The sequence below is a fragment of the Rhinolophus sinicus genome, linkage group LG07, assembly GCF_036562045.2.
Source record: "Rhinolophus sinicus isolate RSC01 linkage group LG07, ASM3656204v1, whole genome shotgun sequence".
Taxonomy (NCBI): domain Eukaryota; kingdom Metazoa; phylum Chordata; class Mammalia; order Chiroptera; family Rhinolophidae; genus Rhinolophus; species Rhinolophus sinicus.
The window spans coordinates 71,719,463-71,743,570 of NC_133757.1; the positions used below are offsets into that span (position 1 = coordinate 71,719,463).

The window sequence follows — 24,108 nt, forward strand, 5'->3', positions numbered from 1 at the left end:
AGTGGGAAAAGAAAACAAACAAGTTCCCAGAGGCATGGGAGACAATCAGACAATTCTGGAGATGGGTGCTATAAGGAAGCTACAGCAAGAGGTGGGAGTGACAGGTAGACGGCACTGCAGGGAGAGGGGGAGGTAAGGCCTCTCCAAGGTGACAGCTGAACCTCAGACATAAAGGAGTGAGCGGGTAAAGGCCAAATATACTGGACAGAGGGAACCCCAGGTACGAAAGTCCTAAGGACAGAAAGAACCTGGAGGCCAACATGGCTGAGAGTTTCCACAGGAAAGGTGGGAGGTGAGGTTGGGGAGGGGGTGCCGTGATGAGGAGTCTGGCCCGCTCCTGTGTAAGCGAGACCAGGGGAGGAGGACAAGTGGGGGAGCGACGCGATCTGATTACATTTCTAACAGACCCACTGGCCATGGTCCTCGTGTGCTTCTTCCTCTTCGTGTGTGTTAGGAAAGTTCCGGAACAAAATGTTGGCGATTACCACCCTGGGAGAGGTGAGGAGACTGATGCCAGGGAGGCAGGAACAGAGGCAAGGGGACCAGGGAGTCTGTCCCGGTGAGAAGTGGCAGTGACAGTGATGGCTCAGGCGAGGCTTGTGGCCTTGGAGACAGGCCAGAGTGGATGGAGTGGAGGATTTTGGAGACAGAGCCTGTTGGCCCCTCAGGTGTGGGGATCGAGATGACCGTCATGAGGCTGTGAAGGTCTGTCAGTGGCAGATGCTGGCAGCTGAAATAATTCTCACTCCTCTGCCAAGAAGACTCCACAAGCAGGGTGCCCTCTGCCGTGGCACTGATGCTGAGTAACCCAGGCGCAGCCACCACTGTGAACGCTGTACAAGTCTTTCTCCTCCGAGCAAAGGGGAGTCTGTTTGCTCGCTCTTGCCACCTGAGAAAGCCAAACTTGCAAGAACTGTTTTTCCCACTCCCATGCTGCTGTGACAGATGCAACACAGGTATTAATTTTGGGTCCAAAATCTTCCAAAATTCTGAGTGGCAAACTCGGCCAAGGCATTTTAAACTTACTGCAGAAGCAAGGTCTGCTTTCTAAACACATGCATGGAGTACTTACTCCCTTCTCTGCAAGTCCCTATTTTTCTGTGCCACAGTGAGAGCAGACGTAGTGCCCTACATGGGTCAGTTTTCAGGAGGACAAGTGCCCATTAAGTTGACAGTACTGATCCACTAGAAAGGATGACCACAAGCTCTTCGACCCAATGGCTGGCGGTAGGCACGCTGGTACCGGCCGACTGTCCCTGCTTACATGGCCTTGGGCCCCAGCTGGCCCCCTCCCTCCACCCCTCGTGAAATAAAACAGCCTGGACCCGGAGCACCTCTGAAGGTGCTTTCCAGCTCCGACATTCGGTCAGGACCTCACCTTGGACCTGAAAGGTCAGGGAAAACACTGTTCCTCCTTAGTAACAGGGCTATGAAGCCCACGAAGCCTACTTAGTGGCCAAAAGGCCACAATGGAAAAGAAACGTCAGAAGGGTGAGTCCTAAGCTCTAGTTGGCAAACAATTTATTCCTGGATAGTTTTATTTAATCTTACAGCTCAGGAGTTCTCACTAGGGGTGATTTTGTCGCCCCCCCCCCCCGGGGCAATGGACAATGTCTGGAGACATTTCTGGTTATCACCAGGGGCAGCAATTGCTAATGGCATCGAGGAAACGGAGCCCAGGGATGCTGACTAACATCCTGTGATGCGCACGATGGTCCTCCAATCACAGAGAACGATCAACCCCAAATACCAGTGGTGCCGGGGTTGAGGAACCCTGCATTCATTCTCTGGAAGAAGACCGAGTCAGAGCAGTAACTCGCATCATACACCAGAATCAGTTCCCGATGTGTCAGATGGCACAAACCAGGGAGATCCCAGCTTCTCAGTTACCTCCTTTCTCCCTCCCCACTCAGTGTGCGTATTTAAATGTATGCAGGACTAGGATTTAGTAGATCAGATAATTACAGAACCCAGAATCTCCTGCGGTGGGGGTGGGGGTGGGGGCAATGGAATACCCTAAGCCAGGGCTAGGGAGTCTCAAATGGGGGTGATTCTGCCCCTGAGGAGACAGCTGACAATTATCTGGAGATATTTTTCCTTGTCATGACGGGGGTAGGTGGGTGCCATGGTGTCATTTGGTAGAAGTCAGGGATACTGCTAAACACGCCACAATGCCCAGGACAGCCCCCACTAGCACCCCTGTCAGTACTGCTGAGGTGGAGAAACGCGGCTACAACCCCAAAGGAGCTTTTTCTCTGCCCAGGCACCCAAGCAGAAGAGGAACAGCAGTCGTAACTGACATGGCCCACATGCCGGTGTCAATGACCCGACCTGTTTTCTCTCATACAACCCTCAGACTTGATCAGCTTCATTCCCGTTCCACAGATGCAGGAACTGAGGTCAAACAAGTAAGTGGCTGAGGCAAGAAACAAACCGAGGACAGTCAATCCAGGCACTTCCCACTGGGCCACAAATTATCTACCACGGCCTGCCACTCACTCCTCCCAGTTTAAAATTCCCCTGGAGCTGGAGAGACAGGGAAGAAACCCACGTGGGTCTCCCTGCAGGCCCCACTCAGGCCCTCTGCACTGGGGCTCCGCTATCACATGCCAGCAGTTCTCAAACTTGTGAATTATTGAGGATCTCTAAGAGCTTTTGTAAATGTGGGATACAGCTTCTGATACTTACCACATTAGAAATTAAAACTAAGAAAATGTCAACACTAGTTAACTTATTTAAGTCAGTAAAGGATTACCTAAATAATAGTTTTATGAGAAGTAACTATTTTTTGGGGAAAAAAGTGAGAAAAGGGGCATTATTTTACATTCTGACAAACCTGTCTAATGTCTGGCTTAATAGAAGACAGCTAGATTCTCTTATCTGCTTCTCCAGTCCATCTGTCGCTATTATAATCTCCGGAAAAAACTCCACGGCCCATTCACAAGAGAATGAGAGTGAAAAGGGCAAATGATGGCCTTGTATTGTTAGGAAAATAGTTTTGAACTCACAGTCCCCTGGAAAAGGTGGGGACACCTGGGGATCCTGGGCCATGCTGGAGAACCGCCACCACACGCTGCGCTGAGTACTAGTACTCGAGGCCACTGACTCCTGCATTAACTGCAGGTTGTCAGCTCTCTGCTTGGGTTCTTTGGTAAAACGTACCCTGAGTGGGAAGAACTACGTCTAGAGGAGTCCAACGGGGTGGAAACCCAAACGCCAACCCAGGTCAGGCAGGCAGGCCCCACACTCGGCAGGGACTGGGGGTCGGCGGCACACAGTGTACCTTAGGGGTAGCGGCTGCTCCTCAGCCCTGGCAAGTCATATTGTGCAGGGATGCAGGCCGGGGCTGGCCCTGGTTTTTCAAGAGAAGTCAGAAACCTGGTTTATTTTCCCCCCCAGAAACCTCAGAATTCTTAAGTGTTGGCTCCTAATTAAAAACAAAGAAAAACCTAAATGGGCCAAATTAAGCATGTCTGCTCACCCCTGAAACAACTTGGTAAGTTCTGCCTGAAGTTTTCGACTCTGGCTTCATGTCATAAAACACCTGTGGGGCTTTTTAAAACGACAGACCCCCTGGACCCCACAACAACCTCTGAGGGTGCGGCCCAGGCATCAGTTTCCAGTTTCCTCCACAACCTCCTTAAATAAGTGTGACGCGCAACCAGGGTTAAGACCCACAGTGAATGCTGTGCAATAGCATCACGTGCCAAGACAACCAAGTAAACTGTGCCCACGTGGGGCTGCCCTCGGAGGCACTGTGCATCTAGTTTGCTACCCAGCAGTACTGCAGTCACACTAAACGGGACTCCACGGGACCACAGGAAGGTTACTGCCCACAGGTGGCAGAAACAAGTCCCGTTCAAACAAAGAACTGCTTGCCGCCCACACTGCCACTAGGTCCTGAATAGATAACGACACAAACGCATCTGCCTCCTGACTGCTTCAAAGTACCATGGAGAGCTACCAAAGCTCTGCCAAGTCAGTACCAGCCACCTTTGCCATCAACAACATGAAAACTGAGGAAAGCCAAACCAGCCTTGAAAAATCTCTAGACGGACACTTGGTCAAGCTAGATCAGTGGTTCTCAACTGGGGACAACTGTGTCCCCCTAGGGGATACTGGGCAATGTCTGGAGATGTTTTTGGTTGTCATAACTGGGGGAGTGGGGAGGGTGCTATTGGCATATAGTGGGTCAGGGCCAGAGCAGCCCCACAACACAGACTGATCTGGTCCCAAAGGTCTAGTGACAAGGCTCAGAACCCACAGCTAGATGATTATGCAACGAAAGGCAAGAAGGAAAACTTGGGAGGTCCGCCGGCCCAGCTCCCGCTGACCTCCCATTATAAGCTCCCCCAAGGGCTAGCTCATTCAGTGGGGTAGACTCACCCACACTATTCAGACTCACTTTTTAACAATTTCTGCTGAGCTGAGCACTTAAGCTAAATGTGTCTACAATATGAGGCCACTGTAGTGAAAATACTACCATTTACTGTTTATTACTGTGTGTGGACACAGGCGCTAAATAATTTACGTGCATTAATCCATCCAATGCTCACAGCAACCATGAGATAGATGTGATCATCATTATTCCCATTCTACTGGTGAGGAAACTGAGGCTCAAAAGGGCTAAGAATTTGCCTTTTATAAGGCAGAGTCAAAACAAATCCTGTTTATAAGGCAAAGCCTGTGCCCCACCACTGCTTTATACCAGTGGGTCTCAAGTGCCGGTGGTTCTCCTCACTCCCTGTCCCCCTCACTCCCTGTCCCCAGACATTTCACTGTCTGAAGACATTTTTGGCTGTTATGATTGCTGGGGTAGGAGTGCAGGAGACGGTGGGTGCTACTGGCATCTTATGGGTGGAGTCAGGGATGCCGCTACGCTGCTAAAAATCCTATAAGGCACCAGGCAGCCTCATGACAGAGAATCACCGGCCCCAGATGTCAACAGGGCTAAAGTTTTTACCTGCTTTTACCATCTCTGATTTCTACCACGCATGTCCATAGGTCAGCAAGGCTTCATGTGGATGTGGTGCCTTTTAATGCTGGAATCTAGAGTCCAAGAATCCCTACAGCTCAAATACACTCTGCTCAAATACATTTTATTCACCCCCTTCCCATTCTTCTTTACTTTACCAGGGTCAAAATGCTGCCTTCAAATCCTGATGTTGGTCTACAATGCAGAATAACTCCAGAGATAGGATGAGTAATGAGTGTGGGATGTATCAACAGCGACATTTCAAGCAGAAGAGAATATCCAAAAAACTACAAGTGTAAATCTCTCTCTCTCTCTCTCTCTCTCTCTCTCTCTCCTAGGGGAGAAGCATTTCAACTGGACTTTAAAAGTCATGGGCTGCAGGGCTACCAAGGAAGGGCTGTGGGAGTTGCCGTCACCATCCCTGAAGAGATCACCAAGGCAATGAGGGCCATCAAGATGCTGCATTGGATACACCACTGGAAATGTTTCTTTGTACGAAAGAACTCCTAACCTTTCCCACTCAAACCAGTGGTTCTCAACCCTGGCTGCATATCAGGGTCACCTGTTCTGCTTTTTAACTGTACAGATGCCCAGGGCCCACCCAATGCCTCACAGAATCAGAACAGGTGGCTGTGAGGACTGAGCATTTGTGATTTTAAGGAAGCTCTCCAGGACATCCTAATGTCCAGCCCTGGTGGCCAGCTACTGCTTCGGACTCACACAGAGGTGGCAATAGCCCAGAGAAGAGAGGCCGAGGGTGTGAGGAGGGACCAGCTTAGGATCCCACTCTGGAAAGACATTAGCCAAGAGGGCGTCTGGAGCTTAAATAGCAAGCGGGAAAGCACACTGATGGGGTAGTCTCTAAAGCTTCAAAAGGCATGGCAAGGAATCTTAGCTTACACAGTGGATAAGAAATTAAACATCCAAGCCAAATCCACAAATGGAGTCAAGAAATGACCAATTAAAGGATGGCAGGGATATGTGAGGCACAAACATTTCCTGAGGACAACTATGCCACAACTAGTATCAAAGGCAAAGTACTACTGTGTTTCCCTGAAAATAAGACCAGACCTTATATTACTTTTTGCTCCAAAAGACACACTAGGGCTTATGTTCAGGGGATGTCATCCTGAAAAATCATGCTAGGGCTTATTTTCCAGTTAGGTCTTATTTTCAGAGAAACACGGTAGGTGAGTGAGGCCTTTATTAGGCAAAAATTTTAAGTACAAAGCATTCCATTATCTATTTTACACTTACTCTACAACTATGCAGTTTACAATTGACAGCTCATGTGTCAGTGTATATGCTAGAAATGGTATCCCTGGAAAATAGGAATCCGTAATTTTCCCTTTATGCTCAAAGTATACCTCACAATAAAGGTCCTCACTGATGAATTCATTCATTCATTCATTCATTCATTCATTCATTCATTCGACAAACATTTCTTGGATACTTATTCTGTGCCAGGAACTGTTTAGGTGTAAGGGATCCATCAGTGATCATGACAGACGGAAGGTTTTGCCCTCATGGAGCTTATATTCTAACAGAAGGGTAGTAGTTGAACAAACAAGTAAACTTAGCATGCCAGATGGTAATAAGTGCTGTGAAGTAAAATAAAGAAGGATAAAGGGGATAGGGAATGTGGATACAATTTAAAATAGGTGGCCAGAGAAAGTCTCAATAATAAAGTAATATTATTAAATATTATAAAGTGAAGGAGTGGGCCATGGGGATAAATGTCGTAAAACTGATTCAGGCAGAGGAACCAGCAGGTCCAAAGGCATAAAGGAGGGAGTATAGAGACCACTCAAGGGACAGTGAGAAAGCCAGAGTCAGCGAGAGAGTGGTGGGAAAAGAGGACAGGGAGGCTTGGAGGGGCCACTCTGGTTTTTGGGTTGAGCAATTGATAGGTGTTAAGGGTGGAAGGGAAGCCCAAGGGGCAGCAGTGTTGGTGGTAAGTGGTCACCCTCTGGAAATGTTTTGAAGGAAGAACTGACAAGATTTGCTGTGGTATGTAAGAGAAAGAGAGGAGTCAAGGGTGACTTCAAGGTGTTGGCCTGATTCAAAGAACGGACTTACCATTTACTACACTGGGGGAAAGACTGTGGAATGGACAGGTTCTGGAGGAAAGACAGGGATTTTGTTTGATATGCCTATTAGACATCCAAATGGAGATGCTGAATATGATGCTGGATATCTGAGCCTTGAGATCAAGAAACTGAATGGGTCGAAGATGTAAATATACACAGTTATGTCATACTGATTCCCATTCGTCCAGTCCCTCTTCTGCCTTTAAATGGATCTTATGAATGGAATGCTCAATCCTCTATGGGCTCCTTTATCTTACAAAAGATATGTGCATAAAATGACATATTTTATGCGCATATCTTTTGTAAGATAAAGAGGGTAGAAGGTTCTGACCTCATTGATTCACATCCCTGCGCCTTACTGTGTGGTCTGCCTTGGACAAGTAACCTAGTCACTCAGTTTTCTCACCAAGTGCACGGAACTACACTACCTACCTACTTCATGGAGTTTCTGAGGATGAGTATTAACCAAGGTAACATACCGTGATCAAGACTTGAACAATATTTGGTACCATCCCAAAAGCTCCACCAGGGTGAGCATTTATCACTATCATTCATGCATTCGTGCAGTTCAGTCTGGAAACCTCAGGATACCCTTGGATAGCTGGGAGCATGGTATAGGGAGGGAATCAGGACCAGGCAGGGAAATAGCGCGCCTGTCGCTGTGCACCTAGAAACGGAGGGAACTAAAAATAGGCCTCGGAAGTCCCGAAGCTACAGCGATACCAACACCACTGTTGATTTAAGCAGACATCGGCTTATGGAGTGCTTTCTATGAGGGATTCTAACTGTAACCTTGTCAAAAACGCTCAGGTGGGATGTCAGCGCTCCGCAGAGGAGGGAATCGCACAGTCTCTGTGTTTGTCTCTCTCTGCAAGCGCAGCAAAAAGGGCCAAAGAGAAACCAGGGCTTTCAGCGGCCCACATCCTGCGGCCGGGCCTAAAACGCAGGGAGGTGAGGAGCGACTCTCAGGTCACTACGACGGAACCGGGAGAACTGGGGGCCGAGTTCGGCGTGGGGGGTGAAAACAAACCTGGCGTCCTCCGTTTTGGAGTTGGGCAGGCCCGGAGAGGATGAGAACCCACAGGACTAGGGGGTGGGCCTGCTCGGCAGCCAGGCCAGGAAAGGGGGAAAGCCCCGGTCCCTGGGAACGAGGGGGCGGGGAGGGAGTGTGGCGTGCAGGGCCCACCACCAGGCCCAGAAGTCTATTTACATCGGAGACCGAGGCGCTGGCGCCGCGCCTCCCACCCCCTTCAGCCTACGGCCTGGTCCGCAAGGCGGAAGGGCCTCAGAGCCGCGGCCCCAGCGGCCTCCCCGGCTCTCTGGCCGGACCGTGGCAGGGTCGGGGCTGCCGGGAGTGATGGGCCGGGCTGGTGAGCCCGGCCTGAAGGGACGCAATGGGGGGCGGCTGCGAGGCCCGCTGCGCCACTATCCCAGAGCAGATGGGTCCCCAGCACTCCGGGGTGCTCACCCGTCGCACCTGTGGCCCCTGGACCTCCCTCCGCCCGTTCCCTGACCGCCAGCTGGCCCCCGACGGCGCCTCCCCTACCTTCGTTCGCCAGGTCCGCCATTTTACTTCCTTAAGCCCTCCCACAAGGCCCCGCGCCGGCCCGGGCTCGCTTGCTTTCTGCCAGAAACTCCCGCGCGTGCGCACTTCCCTAGCCGACTCCGAGCGAAGCGGACAGCTCGCGCCTGCGTGCTGAGTCGGGTGCGGAGTCGAGCTCCCGATCGCGGTCAGGCCTGGCCAAGCTTTGAGCACGCGCCTGCGCCCTAACCGTCCCCGCCTCCTTTTCCCGCCGATCGAGGGGTATGGACAGGGCAGGACGCATGCGCAGTGGCTCTCCCGCGCGTCGCGGGCAATACGGAACGAGCGTTCTGTGAGCGTGCACGGCGGGCACTGGGTCTTGACGCCCCTGCTTTTTGCTTGTTTACCGTGGGATCCCCGTGGTGGGAGAGTGAGCCATCTAGGGCGCTGCGATCGAGGCCTTTTTCTAGGTAAATCCCTGGGTCTGCGGAGGGGGTACTTTCCACACACGCAGGCTGGAGGCCAGAGGGGCAGGCCTGCCGGACAGTTTTGGGGCTCCCTGTCACCTCAGGCTTAAGCTTCCCCTTCTAAGGGGCAAGTACATTGGGCAAATGCTTTCTTGAGGCCACATGGGGGAGGTGGCTGTGGTTGAGGGGGAAGCAGAGGTCAGAGGTTAAACATTACTGACCAAAGGGGTTTGTGTCAGTGGGGGTAGTGGGGCACAGGAAGGGAGACCCAGCGCAAGGGACTTGATCTCTCTGACCCACCAGAATGAGAGTTCCAGGACCTCCAGACCCTGACGCTCTGAAGGGAACAACGCCTGCCACGGAGCAGGGCCTCGAGTTTTTTCTGTAAAATGGGCTGATGAATCCCACAGGCAGATGTGAGAATGTTGGACACCCTGGACTCTTTCTTGACTCAACCTGCTATGACTCTCTCAGAACACCCTGTGGGCTCTGCCTCATCTCCACAATCCAGCCCAGATCCACCCGTTCACCAGCTGGACTGTCTTCACCCCAGGCCAGACCATCCTCATCTTTATCCGGGAAGATTGGATGGCTCCCTCTCTCCTTCCGTTCATGCTTCCAGAGGTCCAGTCTCTGTTCTGCACACAGCAGCACGCAGAGGAATCTTTAAAAAATGTAAATTAGATGAAGAGCACATCTTAAGGCTTCCAAGGGGCTTTCTGCTAAGAATCAATCCTAAACCTCTTATTGAGGCTACACAGCCCCCTGGCTGTGCTTTGCCCTGGTGCTTCCCTTTGCTCATTGCGGTTCAGCCACATGGGTCTTTCCATCCTTGGAGCACACCAAACTCCTTCCAGCCTCAGGATCTTTGCCTTCGTTGATCCCTCTGTTTGGAACTGTGTCCCATGTCTCACCTAGATTTGAGTCCCAGTTCCACGCCTCCTCCAGAGTGATCTAAACCAGGAGATCCTATAGCTTATGGGCCACATCTGGTTTGTGAATGAAGAATGGTATTTTTAATTGTTGGAAAAAAAAGAAGAGTAATATCTCATAACATGTGAAAATTGTATGAAATTTAAATTGCGGTGTCCATAAAGTTTTATTTGAAAACAGCCATACTTAACTCAATTTACATATTGTGTGTGGCCGATTTCCAGCGGCAACAGCAAAGCTAAGTCCTTTTAATAGCCTCTGGCCAACAAAACTTAAAATTTTACTATCTGGGTCTTTATAGAAGTTTGCCAACCTCTAATCTAGGACACATGTATCTACATTGTTGTCCTGTAGAGATCTGTACAATCAGTGTGTGTGGGGGTGGTAAATGTTAAACAACTGCTCTGAGAGAGAATGTGTGTGCAGTATGTATGTATGTATATGTGTCTCTGTGTGTATAGTTTATTATAAATCTTACTGATATTCTCCTATCTCTTAAGTCTACAAGACAATAAAACAATAAATTGAACCCTGGTTTGTAGTGCTGATTTTCTTGGTATTGTTGGGGATGGGGGTATATTTAATAACTATTAAAATTCCCCTCAACTTTATTTAATAGACACCCGAATTCTGCTACCCTAGATTTCTCCACCAGGCTAGAAACACAAGCCACAGACCTTGAGTTAGAAATTCTCCAGGAATAGCTAGAAGGTCAATGCTGGAAAGGTCCCCGGGGATCGTCAAGTCCATCTGGTGGCCCGCAGTGCATGGACTTAGGTTTTCTCATTTCTAACTTGTTGGTTTCATTATATTCATTATATTTCATTACATGTAACTTCTCTTGGGTAAGTCTCCTTGGCCTTTGCTAAATCTGAACCCTCTGACCTTGAATGAACTTAATATTTTTCTTTGTCTTTTTATCGGTTTAAATTTACATTAAATAGATACTGTATGTCACCATTTAAAATAGAAAACCACACACAAAAAATAGGAAACCACAAAGCCATGAATAAGAAATCATTGTAGAAATAAACAGGAAAACAAAATAAGGTTTTTAAATTCTGGGTAGATACTGTATCTGCCAAGGTGCTGAGCCCCAAGCCTGCTTTTTCCTTGATGTAAAGAGAGATTAGCAAAAGTATTAGAGAGGGATTTAGGTATATTAGCAGTCAACTGAACTTTCTCCTTGACATGATGAGAAGGCGTGAAAGAGAATTGGAAATGGGATAACTATAATCCATGTGATCTGGTGTCATTTAATGCCATGTCTACATGTCTCCTAAAGTCATTTCATACGCCACAGTCATCCCACACTTTGGGGAACTCCCAGCAACATGTCATCACTTGCTAAATATAACCTAGTTGTGGTTTTTCAAGGCACATTAAGGGATGCTAGCAGGCCAACTGAATTTCCACTGGTTTCACAATTCTCGTCACAGTGCCAGCGGCGGCCAACATTGGGCCCCTTTGGCCTCCTTTGCTTTTTAAATCTGGTCTGTAACAATTTAGTCAATGTTTATTTATTAAGCAAATATTTATTGATCACCTGCTGTGGTGGTTTTAAAATATGGCCCCAAATTCTTTGACCCACTTCCCAGCAGGAGGTGAGGTCTCTGTTCCCTTCCCTTTGAGGCTGTGCTTGTTACAGGCCCATCAATAACAATACTGGAGAAATGACACTAACCTACAAGGTGAGGTCATAACAGGGACAGAGGATGTGACTTCTGCCTGCTTTGCCGGAACACATGCTCTTAAAGCCTTCAGCTGTCTTGTAAGCAGTCCAACTGTCCTGAGGCTGCCATGCTGTAAGGAAGCTGAGACCACAAATCCCGAGAGAACTGGCCAGCCTAGTACATCCCTTTCCTCACCCACAGGGACCATGAAAGATAAATGATGGCTGCTGTTATAAGCCACTAGGTTTGGGGGGGTATTTGTTATGCAGCAATATATCGAGCAGACCTGCTCTGCATCAGAAACTGCTTTACAGGTTGGGGCCCAGGACAAACCAGACAGCCTTCCCAGAGCTTTGCATTCTGCTGTGGGGAGACTGACAATAGACAGGTAAGCAAAATAATTAGATAGTGACTAGTGCTACAAAGAAAACAGCATTAGTGTGACAGTGACAGAAACGGGACACTTTCGATTGGCTGGTCAGGGAAGTTCCCTTGGGTGGTGACATTTTAGTAGATCTGCAGGAGAAACTTTCCAGACAACAGTGAGTGCAGAGGTCCTGGTGCAGGAAGCAGGTTGGTGAGCTGGAGGAGCTCAGTGTAGCCAGGGCAGAGTGAGGAGATGAGGTGAGGAAGGGGTGGGCAGGGTCTTGTAGGCCACCGCGAGGAGTCTGGAGTCTGTCCTAGGACAAGGATCACCAGTGGGAAGCGGAGGGATCTAAGTGGTTTACCTTACACTGCTGAGCGGCCTCTCCGCTGCCTGCTGTTTCCTTGCTGGGTTACCAGGAGACAAGTCTGAGAGCCCCTCAGCCTGAGCTGAGCTTTAAGAACTGTGAACTTTCTTTTCCACAGCCAAGGTGGAAAATGACTTCTGCAGTCAGGCTCCAGGAAAAAGGGCCCTCAGAGCTGTAATTCAGTTCTCATCTCCCCTCGTGGGCAGGGAGCCAGCATGTGAAGTATCTGCTCTGTGCCACACGGAGGTGGAGGACCCAGAGATGAATCAGATACAGTTCCCTCCCTCAGAAGCTCAGAGTCAGGCGGGGATGGAGGGAAGCCATGCTGGTTGCCTCCTCAGCTCAGCACTCTCCCCTGCCCTGCCCTCCCTCAGTCCTGACGGCTGAATGTCCAAGGTGGTCAGGGCTGGCACAGAGGGGGACCCCTGACTCCCTGGTTTCACCAGCTTCCCTCCCATATTTTGCAGCAGTTAAATATAGTATGGAATTGTGAGGAAATACTGTATATTTTGTAATTAAAAAAATTTTCAACTTTCAGTTTAAAATAATTTCAGACATACCAAAACGTTGCAAAAATAGTACCAAGCATTTCATATAGCCTTCACCCAGCTTCTCCCAATATTAACAGCTTACGTAAACAGCGCAATGATCAAAACCAGGAATCCACACCGATGCAATACCGTTCGTTCACTAATATACGACCCTTATTCAAATTTCATCCATTCATCACTAATGTTTTTTTCCTATTCCAGGAACCAGGCCAGGATCCCCCGTTGCATTTAGATGTTGTTTCTCAGTCTCCTTTAGTCGAGCTCAATTTCTCAGTCTTATTTTTTCTTGACCATGATACTGGTAATGAGTACTGCCCCGGTTATTTTGTCGAAGGCCCTCGATTTGGGGTTTGTTTGATGATTCCTCCTGATTAAATTCACATAATGCATGTTGGGCAGGAATAAGTTGCGATTGGTGTGTTTTTCTCTGTGCACCCTAGCAGGAGGCACGTGATGTCACTTTGTGCCATTACTGATGAGAGCTGAGCTCACTTGATTTTAGATGGTGTCCGCCAGGTTACTACTTTTCCTTTTGTAATTATTAGCCAGCAGCGAGACAAATAAACAGGGAATATTTGAGAAGGAGGAGGAGAGGCAGAGGGAAGGAAGAGGAAGCTAGCTTTTTCACTCTGTTTCTGGTGGTCTTTCCAGGCATTGCTGCAATTTAATAAACAAAACCACCTTAATTCTAGACAAAATCGGAGCCCGCGGTGTCCGCGCGCTGAGAGGAAGAGGCAGTATCACACAGGGACCACTGGGGGGCGGCAGAGGATTGGATGAGTTGAAACTGGCTCCAGAAGCAGCAGTTCATTCTTTCTCAGTAACTACACTTAACGGGGACTCAAAAGGCTCGGCATCAGTTGAAGTCTGGCATCCTCTGGGAACCAGGTCAGTAGGTGCTGGCTGCACCAACAGAGGTGCAGCGTGCGTCGGTTGCACGGCGCCTGCCCCGCTGAGGATCACGCTCCCAGCGGGACGGTTGCGCCGCCTCTAAAACGGGGTGTGGGTCCCAGGAGGGCTTCAGGGCGTTTGAGGATCCCCTCTGAACCTGCCTGCAAAACTCATGGATCCTGAAGGTGACCAAGAAGGATCCATGAAGGTTTGGAAACTGGTTGCAAACTCCAAAAACCACCTCTGGCAAATGTAAGCAAAGGGGGAATTTGCTGGAAAGTTAAGAGGGTGCTGAAAAGATCAAAGAGAAAAGAGGAGAAACTGGGCAGTCCTAGAGGGTCTTGGCAACAGAATCCATTAGCAGTATCAGCGGGGCACCTCCCCAGAGAAAGCCCAAACTTCAATTGCTTTCAGTCACTCAGCTCGCCTCCCAGAATCCAAGGAGAGTGTAAGATGGATCCAGCAAGGCAGGGCAGGGCAGGTATTTTCCTGCCTCTGTGTGTTCAGGCCTCCATCAGGTTCAGATGTTGATTGAGCAAGTGACTCCAGGTGCCCAGCTGTTGTTCTGATGCCATTTGAGACACCCAGTGGACATTTGAGGGATGAGGAAAGTAAGTTCTCAATCCATTTTGAGGTCATGGCCTCTCACTCATGGGCCACCAATCCTGGAATGAAACCCCAAGTCCTCTCCAGGACTCAGGAAGCCCTCCTTGTCTTGCCCCCAGTTGTTCCTCCAGCCCCATTCTACCTCCTGCCCCCTTGCTCACCTGTCTCCTCCACCTGGAACAGTCTCCTTTAGTACGTGAGACCACCCACATAGAGATGGTGTTTAACACCATGGGAGAAAGGTTATTTCAAAAGAAGGTGGAATGGATGCTGGATAGCAAAACCCCACAGACGGTCCTCACAGAGGATTCTAGAAGGGACCCATGACCTCAAAATAGGGTGAGAACTACTCTCTGGTATTGTGCTGTTTGATACATACGGGATCTGACAATTAAGTTCGGAAACTCACCTGGAAAAAGTGCCATATACCTCATTGCTGAATATCACTTCGGTCACCTTCTAAGTACTCCCCTACGGAAGCTATGCACCGATGCCAGTGCCTAGTCCACCCTTCAAAGCAATTTTGGAACCCTTTTCTGGAATGGCCATCAGCGCTGTCATCGTATTACCCTTGATGTCCTGTATGTCATCAAAATAGCTTCCTTTCAATATTTCCTTTGTCTTCGGTAAAGAAAGAAGTCATTGGGGGCCAGATCAGGTGAGTAGGGAGGGTGTTCTAATACTGTTATTTGTTTACTGGCTAAAAACTCCCTCACAGACAGTGCCGTGTGAGCTGGTGCATTGTCGTGATGCAAGAGCCATGAATTGTTGGCAAAATGTTCAGGTCGTCTAACTTTTTCACACAGCCTTTTCAGCACTTCCAAATAGTCAACTTGGTTAACTGTTTGTCCAGTTGGTACAAATTCATAATGAATAATCCCTCTGATAATAAAAGAAAGGTAAGCAACATCTTTGCAACAAGTTCGTGAACTTGTCACACCAAGTATGCATATTCACTACATTTCACATTACAGCCCAATACCATATATGTATGTATCATACATACATATATCCTGAAATTAAGAGTATACAAAGCCATGTTTATTTTTATTACATCAACACTCCTGGTATTTTCTATTTCTATCCTGGTCCATTAAAAAGAAAACTAAACTGGTTATAAGCCACCAACATGATTTCATAACCCTCTTGGCCTGCCTTTGGGCATACGGCTTTAGCAGGCCTCTCACCCCCTTCTCCACCTCACTACCACTTCAGTTCCACTCCCACTGTCCCCACTCACCTGATCTTAACAAGTACCTAATTGACCCCCTTGCTTCCGGTTCCTTCACCCACCTGCCAGAATCAGTCTTTCTAAAGTCCAGCTCGATGGTATCAAAAAATTCTGGTGGTGGCCTCCTGAATGAGTTTGATTTTCTTTACTCTGCCTGCTCCTCCTCATTCCTCCACGTTTTCTCTCCTCCTTCCCAGACCATTTCCCAGAAGTCTTTCTCATTCATTCACTCACTCATTCACTAGATTTTTGCCGAGTGTACACTGCGATAGGTTTGGGAAACATGGACTTGAGCAAGGCAGACGAGAGTTACGTCTGCAGCTGCTGTGTGTGTGTGTGTGTGTACACCTCATATTTTGCTTCCAGAGTCTGTGGAGGCAGGAACATCTATAGGTCCCCTTGCATATCGCCCCTCCTCCCCAACTGTGCCTATTGAACTCTGACAGGGGGCCAATAGGACTGTAATATCAGCAGGGACCCAGGCTTCTGTCTCATTGCTTCACCATCCTTATTATATGACATCTACCTCGAAGTCGAGGATGGCTGTTGGTGCTCCAGCCATCATGTCCGCATTCCAGCCAGCAGCTTCAATTTTTCCATGTGTACAATGGAGGTGACACCTATCTTGGAAGATCATCAAAAAAGAGGAGATGGGACCAAAATGTCTATCATGGAGCTCCTGTGATTAGGCAGAAACTCCCAGAGGCTCTTGGTGGGACTGCGCCCGTTGTGCGGTGCCTGTGCCCTGGGGGTCACCCAGTGGCCCCACTGAGGGACTTGACGGCCGTGGGCCTTCAGCAGGCTCCCCTCCTCATCTCCTCTCTGGCTCCTGGGACAGTAATCACGTAGATATTGCCCTGCTCACTCCCTCACCAGCCACTCAGGCCCCATGGGCAGGGCCTGGCTCTGTCCTCCAGGATCCTGCCTCCCTGACACAGGCCTGGCTCTCTGAGGGGGAGGGCTGCTGTTCAGAGCGAGGGCTGGTGCTGCTCAGGGGCTGCAGGGGACTGACATGTGAACCACCAGAGGGTGGGAGAGTCTGAGTTCCGAGAGCCTGGCAGGGAGTCAGTACAGAGTCAGGCCTGGAAGGGCAGGGAGTTCCCCAGGAGTGGCCACAGAATTTGTGGGGCCCAGTGGAAAATGAAAATTTCAAGATGGTGACAGCAGAGCATTAAGCCAAGCACAGGCCCTGGATTGCCCAGGCCAAGGAAGTGAGGTGATTTTAGTGTCACCTGGGGGTCCCAAGGCCTCTTCCTGGGACAGAGGGTCCTATGCTGGGGCTGAGGCTGAGCATCTCTGGGGGCATGTGGGGCAACGGCCTGGCAGCAAGAAGCAGCGTTTAGGAGCGGCTGACCAGGAACCGCATTGCTCTCCTCAGCAGGGTTTATTCAAAGTCCTATGAGTCTGTGTCACAGTCCCCTAGAAGGGGGTGGTCACAGCAATATGGATTCCTGGCTCCTACAATCCCACGAGGCAGGCTCTCTGCAGATGGGGCTCAGGGATTGGCGATTTTGGAACAAACTCAAGCCCTGCTTTTTAGGGGACTCTGGAGTTTGGCCCCACAGCCCTACAGAATAAACCCAAGAACTGGTGGGTTGCATCAGCGTCGGAGCGTGGCTTCATTCTGTCATGTCTGAATGAGCCTAGTCTCTTTACAAATGGCCTTGACCATCCTGGCTGAGGATTGTTTCTTGCCACTTCCGGCCCAGGGCTAGCCTTGCTAAATGAAGCTTGAAGAACCTGCTCCTTCTGGGATTCTCTGCAGAGAGTTGGGAGGGCAGTGCTGGGGGCCAGGCTGGGAAGGGGGGCCACATCCTGCAGAGCCACTGTGGGGGGGGTGTGGAGGCTGGAGTGTGGACTGTGACCCCCAAATGGGTACATTAAATGTGTTTATTGCAATGAAAAATGAGAACAGGCTTGGAAGGCTCGTGTCTTTACTGTCATTTGTAGTCCTCCTCATGGAATCGTGCAAAGGACCAGACAGAGCGTAAGGCAGAACCCAGCTGGTACTGGTTACCACATGTGGAAGCAAAGGCAGGCCATTACAATCCAAGAACGTCAATGCCTCCCCGTGGAGGAGATGGGTATTTAAAGACATTCTTTCTGTCTGATTTCATTTAAGTCTTGAACTCTAAGAGCAGACAGACACTGATCACCATGGACTTCTGGTTTCTAGAATCAGTGTATCTCCTGGTCCTCCCCCCAGCTGCCCCTGCACACCTGGCGAGGGCTGAGGCCTGCACAGCACTCCTGCTTGACGGGAAGTAAGGTTTTTAAAGGCCACGTGACTTTCCATCAGTACCTTCTGTGTGAACGAGAAAACAATATTGGGGACCGAATATACTGCAATATACACATTCATAAGAAACGTTCTAATAACAATTGGAGCACGAAACTATTCGTATAAACATATTTCCAAAAAGAGAAACTATTGCATTTCATAAGATGGCGCTTCCTAGACCAGAGGTTTGTCTTTCTTCTTTGCAGTTGTTTTGGGGACATAAGTCTTGCACTGAGCTAAACTAAGCAAGTGCACGTGTTATGATAGCCACAGATCTGGAGTTTGAAGGTCAGGTTTGTGCCAGTCCTTGGGATGTTTGTCCCCAGAGAAGACTCTCGACTTTGAGCAGTTCAAGATGGGACCTGTCCGGGGTTACACTGCCTCAGGATCACCAATTGCAAGGCAGGTGTTCTGGAAGATTCTGTGGAGCTGGCCGCAGGAACGGCTGTTTGTTCAGCTTGGTGGGTGGCTGCCCTCTGAAGGCGCTGCTGAAATGCTGACCGCCCTCCCGGCCCCCTCAGAACAGACACGTTCCAGACCCAGCTGTTTGGCTTCATGTTGGCTGTGACCTTGGATTGACCACAGTCCTTCCCATTGCTGATAACACGTCTGGTGTTGACTCTTAAAAGACACGAGTGGGCCTGTTTCTGTGACTTGTTTCATGAGCCACGTTGGGCCGTGGGCTGCCTGCCCACACTCTGGGGACCTTTGGCATCTGGAGCTGGGGCCCCTGTGGGGCGGCCTCCCTGTCTCAGCGCAGGGCAGGAGGTGCGGACTGGTTGTCTCCCAGGGGCCACGGGGTGCACAGAGTGTCCCTTCCCACCACAGGGGCAGCAGGGCGGGGGCTCCGTGGACGAGGCCAGCTCGGGACTGCCCAGCAGCTGCCCACACCCTTCCTTTACGGCCTCCGCCTGAATTTTAAACATCACGGTGAAAACTGGACCAAGCTGAATGGAGGAGAAGCCTAGTGCCCAAGTGCCGACCCACCCCGCACGGCCCTTCCAGCTCTTGGCGGGACGTGGGGACTCCATGGAAGGTCCCAGTGCAGCAGACGGGAGGACGAGGTCAGGACGAAAAGACAACCCGGGCACTCGGAATCAGGCGTGGCCTGTGGCAAGGTGAACAAGTTTTTCTTCCGGAGGAACAGCGTGACCTTCCAGGGCGTGCTGGGCCTCTGACAGCAGGAGTCAGAGGCAAGGTCACTTCACGGAGGAGGCACGATTGCGGTGGAGTCTCAGGGGGCTGGGCGGGGCCTGGGGAAGGGCGCCCCCTAGAGGCCCTGCAGGGCGTGGTTCGGGTCACTGCGCTCGCGCTTCACCAGGGGCTCGCCAAGGCTGCGGGCGTCCACATTGGCCTCACTGCCCCGGTCTTCACTGATGTCATCTGCGGGGTCAGCGGTGGGGATAAGGGGGTTGGGGGTCCACAGGACGGAGAGAAAGAGAAACACGTCTTCAGAGAGGTGCCCAAGCATGAACAGGCCTGGGCTCCGGTCTGGGTTAACCTGGTTCTCCCTGACCAACGCCCATTGCCTGGGTCACATGCCGGGCAGGTTCCCCCTTGGTGCTTCATCCTCCCAAACTGTGGGGCAGGGAATGGGCTGGGGGTGGAGGCCCTCTGCCCTGCCTGCCCCATGCCCCGGCAAATCCCCCCTCCTACCCCATTGCTGGCTGTGGCCCTGCTGCTCGGGGCCCCCATGGGGGAGCCCAGGATCAGGAGGTGCCACATGTGAGCAGGAGGGGCCAGTCCTGCAGAAGTACTACTGGGCCACCTGCTGCCACCCGGGTGTCACCCGCCATCTTGATGCCAGCTCCTGAGGCTCTCAACCTGCCCAAGAGCTAGGCCAACGGCAGGAGAAACAGACCCTGGGAGGCTCATGGGAAAGCCCCGGCCACACCCACCTTTGTCCAGCAGCGTCAGTGACAGAGAGGCGAGATCGTTGAACTGAAAGAGAGAAGCCCAGAGTCAGGGGCCTTTGCGGAGGGGGTCCTGGTGAACGTTAGCAATGTCCACCAAGTTACAACGGGCTTCTGCTTTGTAAGTGAGGGGTTCTGATACGAGAAGTGGCTCGGATGCTGTGTCCCCTCGGACACTGTCTGGGCTGTATCTGTGAGCTGCTGGAGGGTTGAGGGGGTGCTGACTGCTCAGACCAGCAAGGGGACACAGGCTGTGGCCTCTGAATAATGACAAGGAATAGTTGGCATTTATCAGGGGCTTATTATGTACCAAAAGCTATATAAGCATCAACTAATTTCTTCCTCAAAACAACCCCACGTGGCCCAGCAATTCCGCTCCTGGGGAGATACCCAAAATAATTGAAAACAGGTGTTCCAACAAAAACTGGTGCACAAATGTCACCGCAGCATGATTCACAACCACCAAAAGGTGGAAACAACCCAAATACTCATCCATGGATGAGTGAATAAACAAAATGTGGTCCCTCCACACACTGGGTTATCATTCAGCCATCAAAAGAAGGGAGGTGCTGACATTCGCCACAACATGGATGGACCTTGAACACACGGTGCTTGGTGAGAGAAGCCAGACACACAAGGCCACATAGTGATTCATTTTAGGTGAAATGTCCAGACCAGGCACGTCCACAGAGACATGAAGAGGATTCGTGGTTGCCAGGAACTGGGGTAGGGGATGGGGAATGACTGTTGAAGACAAGGTTTCCCTTTGGGGTGATGGAATATTCTGGAATTAGATACAGGTAGTCATTGCACAACACTGCAAATATACTAAATGCCACTGAATTATTCACTTCAGAATGGTTAAAATTGTAAATTTTATATGTATTTTACCACAATAAATAAGGTGTTTGAGGCCTCATTTTAGAGGCAGGAACAGATACCTAGGGTCGCAGTGGCAGAGGACCCAGAATCTGCACCTAGGTCTGTGGGCTCCCACCCTAAGCCCCCTGCAAAATGCTTGCTCTTTGGGGATCCACCGTCCACTGTGTCAAGCTCAGCGTTCCTCACTCTCATCCCTGCAGGCTGCCCCATGGCCCCCCACTCCCCTCCCTCCCCTGCAAAGTCCCACAGCCTGGGCCTTGCTGACACCCTCCCAAGGTCCTTGTGGTGGGGGCGGGGTGGTGGGGGCTCACCTCTCCCATCACAGCAATGGGTGTCTCTCCGGTTGCCTCAGCGACGCGGTGCTCCACCAGGTAGAACATATACTCATCATACAGCAGGCGGATCAGGTGGAAGGAGCCGAAGCTGGCGGCACTGCGCAGGGTGAGGTCGCGAATCACCATGGAGCTGGGGGATGGGCAGACAGATGCTGGGCACCTTCCAGAGAGCAAGGAGTCCCAGGCGAGCCAGGCTTTTCTTCAGCTTTGAGGTTGTCTGGGGACCCCTTAGACCTATAAGGGGCCTGCCAGCTGCCAAGACTACCCCCGCGTCCAGGTGGGACAGGCAGATGGGAGGTGGGCAGGAGCAGTAGCTCTAAGAAGAGGCCGCTGAAAACATAAACGTGATGGTCTCTGACACAGCCTTAGAGACCACCTTTGGTAAGGGTCTTTCAGTGCCATTACTGAGTCCCCCCCAGTGGGCTGCCTTTCCCAGCCTTCCCATATCCTTCCCTCCTCCTGCCACTCCTCCGTCAGTGATTTAGGCACCGAAAAACAACACAGAATTACAGGGTGCTTTCGCCTCTTTCATCTAAAGCGGGAGTTGGTAAACTACAGCTCAAAGCAGACCAAAACCCAGCTTACCACCAGTTTTTGTACAACCTGCGAGGTAAGAATGGTTTTTACATTTTAAATGGTTGAGAAAAAAGTCAAAAGAAGAATTTTATTTTATGACCCATGAAAAGTACCTGCAATTCACCTGTCAGTGTCTATAGTTTTATTGGCACACAGCCATGTTTCATTTACATGTTGTGTGCCATGTGCCAATAAAAGTATTACTCGAAAATACTTACTGATTCTTTTTAAAAAGGAAGTATATAACATGGCTCCCAACCAGAAACCCTGGCCTACAAACACAACTAAGATGTAGCCCCAAACACCCAAATGCCCCATCTCAGAGCTCACCTACTCTGTGCCATTCAATCACTATTGTAGCAAAAAAAGAAACAGGCAGGGGCAAGAGAGGAAAGGAGACACAATGTAAATACAAACCATTACAGTAATTAAATAAGGGGGTCATCACACTGGGGTAGCACTGGGGTAGCCTTGAGCCTAGTAAGCAAACCAAAATCTAAACTGGAGTCAATGCACTTGACTCTGAGAGTGAAACTTACAACCAGTCACAAACAGCGGGTTCTCAAATAAAGCTGCTGGAGCTGTAGCCAATCAAATTATGTCCCTGCTTTGCTCAGCTAATCAAATCATGTCCCTGCTTTTCTTAGCCAATCAAATTATGTCCCTGCTTTGCTCAGCTAATCAAATCATGTCCCTGCTTTGCTTCCTCATCTTCTCTATAAACACTTCTCCCTCTCCTGTGGGTGGAGGCCCCAACCACTTTGGGTTTGATGCTGCCGAATCTGAATTGCTGTTTGCTCAAATAAACGTTTGGAAATTTTAATGTGCCTCAGGTTAGCTTTTAGTAGGCTGAAAAATGTCTATAGTTTGTGTATTAACTGAGGCTGCAGGTGAGCCAGTAAAGACAGCTGATTACACATCAGTTCATTTAATTTTTTTCACATCTTCCTGGACCAGCATGTAGATGCACTCTGAAGGCACTTTTGTTCAGCTGTGGAAAAAGAGCTGGCTTTAGCTGGCTGTGACTTTGAGATAGCTTAGGAAGGGTAACCAAGGAGGGAACCCAGGAGGTGGCTGTTCAAATTGGCACTTTCAAAAGCAAAGGTCACTTGAAGAACATTCATGAATGCAAAGGCTGTGCTCATAAGTGGACAGAGTGAAAAGGCTCGGGATATGTGATACTTTCTCTTTAGCATCTTCTTTGGCTCTGCATGGGAACCCCCGCCCCCCAAAAGTAAATGGGAGAACATGGACTGTGGGTCCCTGGGAGGAGGCCCTCACTCCCTGCCCACCTCTCACTGTCCCTCTCCCCACCTTCCTTTCCCCACTCCCAGGAAGCTTGCTTGGTTTGACATTTCACCAGCTCCTTTCTCCTGAACATTGTCTGTCAGCCACAGGGTAACACAGGTGTGGACGCTGCTGACATCTCAGGCTGTTCAACCACTGTGTTTGCTGCTGCTCTGTTAGGGGACCCCAGGTCCACATGCTTTGGGTCTCATTGCCCCTCCGTGGCCCACCCAGCTCAGTCTCAACCCCCCTTTCCCTGAAGCCCCCCACTTCCTGTGGATCAGGCCCTGGTACTCTGCACCCCCCACCCCCAGCCTTGGTGTCTGGTGCGATGCTTCAGCTCAGGTAGCTTTTCTGAATGTCTCCGTGGTCGCTTGGTATATTTTGGGTCCTCCACATGGGCTTGTAGCTTCCTGCGGTAGGAACATCAGCGGGATTCTACTAGGAGAAGCTCATCCCGAGCGTGGCAATCCTCCACCAAGCCCCGGCCCACCTGTTTACCGTTTTCTGGTGGATGCTACAGAAATAAGTCCCTGAAACCTAATAAAAGGAAACTGGGTAGTGTTTCAGTCCTTGTAGAGAAAAGCACCCCGATCTCACAAGGCGACAACCCCCTGAGACTCTTAGCCATGTCTTTGTTTCCGCATTTCCACCACTCTTGATCTTGTTTCCCTGCAACCTCCTACCATGGGCATGGGATCGCACCCCTGTATGCTGTCTCTGTACCCACAGAATCAGAGGTGTACCCCCTTCCTCGTTTATCATCTCAATGTTGCTTTATCACACTTTTGGGCTAAATTAGTGTTCTCTCATGTGGCGATGGGGGGTTAAGTGTCCAGCTGAGCCACACAGAATATTAGGCTTACATTTCCTTCCTTGTTCATTCACTCAACCAACACTTAGGTGCTGGGGACAGAGCAGTGCACAGAAGCAACGTCCTGGCTCTTGGGGAGTGTGAGGCGAGGAGACATACAACAGATAGGCAGATAGAGAACGAAGTGACAGGTGACCATGGGAAAAAGCAGGGCCTGGGGGACAGGATGAGAAGGGGCATGCTATCACTTAGAGAGGTCTGGGAGCGCTTCTCTGATGATGATCAAGCCACGGCAGGGAGAGGGCAGTGCAAAGGCCCTGAGGTGGCGAGGCCAGGGTGGAGAATGAGGA

The 24,108-nt window shown here is 50.3% G+C and overlaps 2 protein-coding genes and 1 long non-coding RNA gene across 15 annotated transcripts in view; 1 reads left to right on the forward strand and 2 right to left on the reverse strand.

Annotated features, from left to right (window-relative positions):
* RANBP3 (RAN binding protein 3) overlaps positions 1-8,743 on the reverse strand; it is a 51,393-nt gene extending 42,650 nt beyond the window's left edge. For 3 of the 8 annotated variants that reach the window (XM_019710778.2, XM_019710777.2, XM_019710776.2), the window contains exon 1: positions 8,612-8,743. In XM_019710778.2, coding sequence (XP_019566337.2) covers positions 8,612-8,633 — 22 coding nt within the window. In that variant the 5' untranslated portion in view covers positions 8,634-8,743. The remainder of the gene's footprint in view (positions 1-8,611) is intronic. The other 5 variants (XM_074337663.1, XM_074337662.1, XM_019710780.2 and 2 more) reach the window with 4 other exon arrangements.
* A 174-nt stretch (positions 8,744-8,917) lies between these two features.
* LOC109434067 (uncharacterized) lies at positions 8,918-10,521 on the forward strand. The gene is made up of 2 exons (XR_002135770.2): positions 8,918-9,057; positions 9,358-10,521. It is a non-coding gene; the product is annotated as an uncharacterized LOC109434067 (long non-coding RNA).
* A 7,066-nt stretch (positions 10,522-17,587) lies between these two features.
* The window catches only part of RFX2 (regulatory factor X2), a 93,499-nt gene continuing 86,978 nt past the window's right edge, over positions 17,588-24,108 (reverse strand). For all 6 annotated transcript variants that reach the window (XM_019710824.2, XM_019710822.2, XM_074337670.1 and 3 more), the window contains 3 exons: positions 21,058-21,211; positions 19,850-19,892; positions 17,588-19,334 (listed from right to left, as the gene is read on the reverse strand). In XM_019710824.2, coding sequence (XP_019566383.2) covers positions 19,222-19,334; positions 19,850-19,892; positions 21,058-21,211 — 310 coding nt within the window. In that variant the 3' untranslated portion in view covers positions 17,588-19,221. The remainder of the gene's footprint in view (positions 19,335-19,849; positions 19,893-21,057; positions 21,212-24,108) is intronic.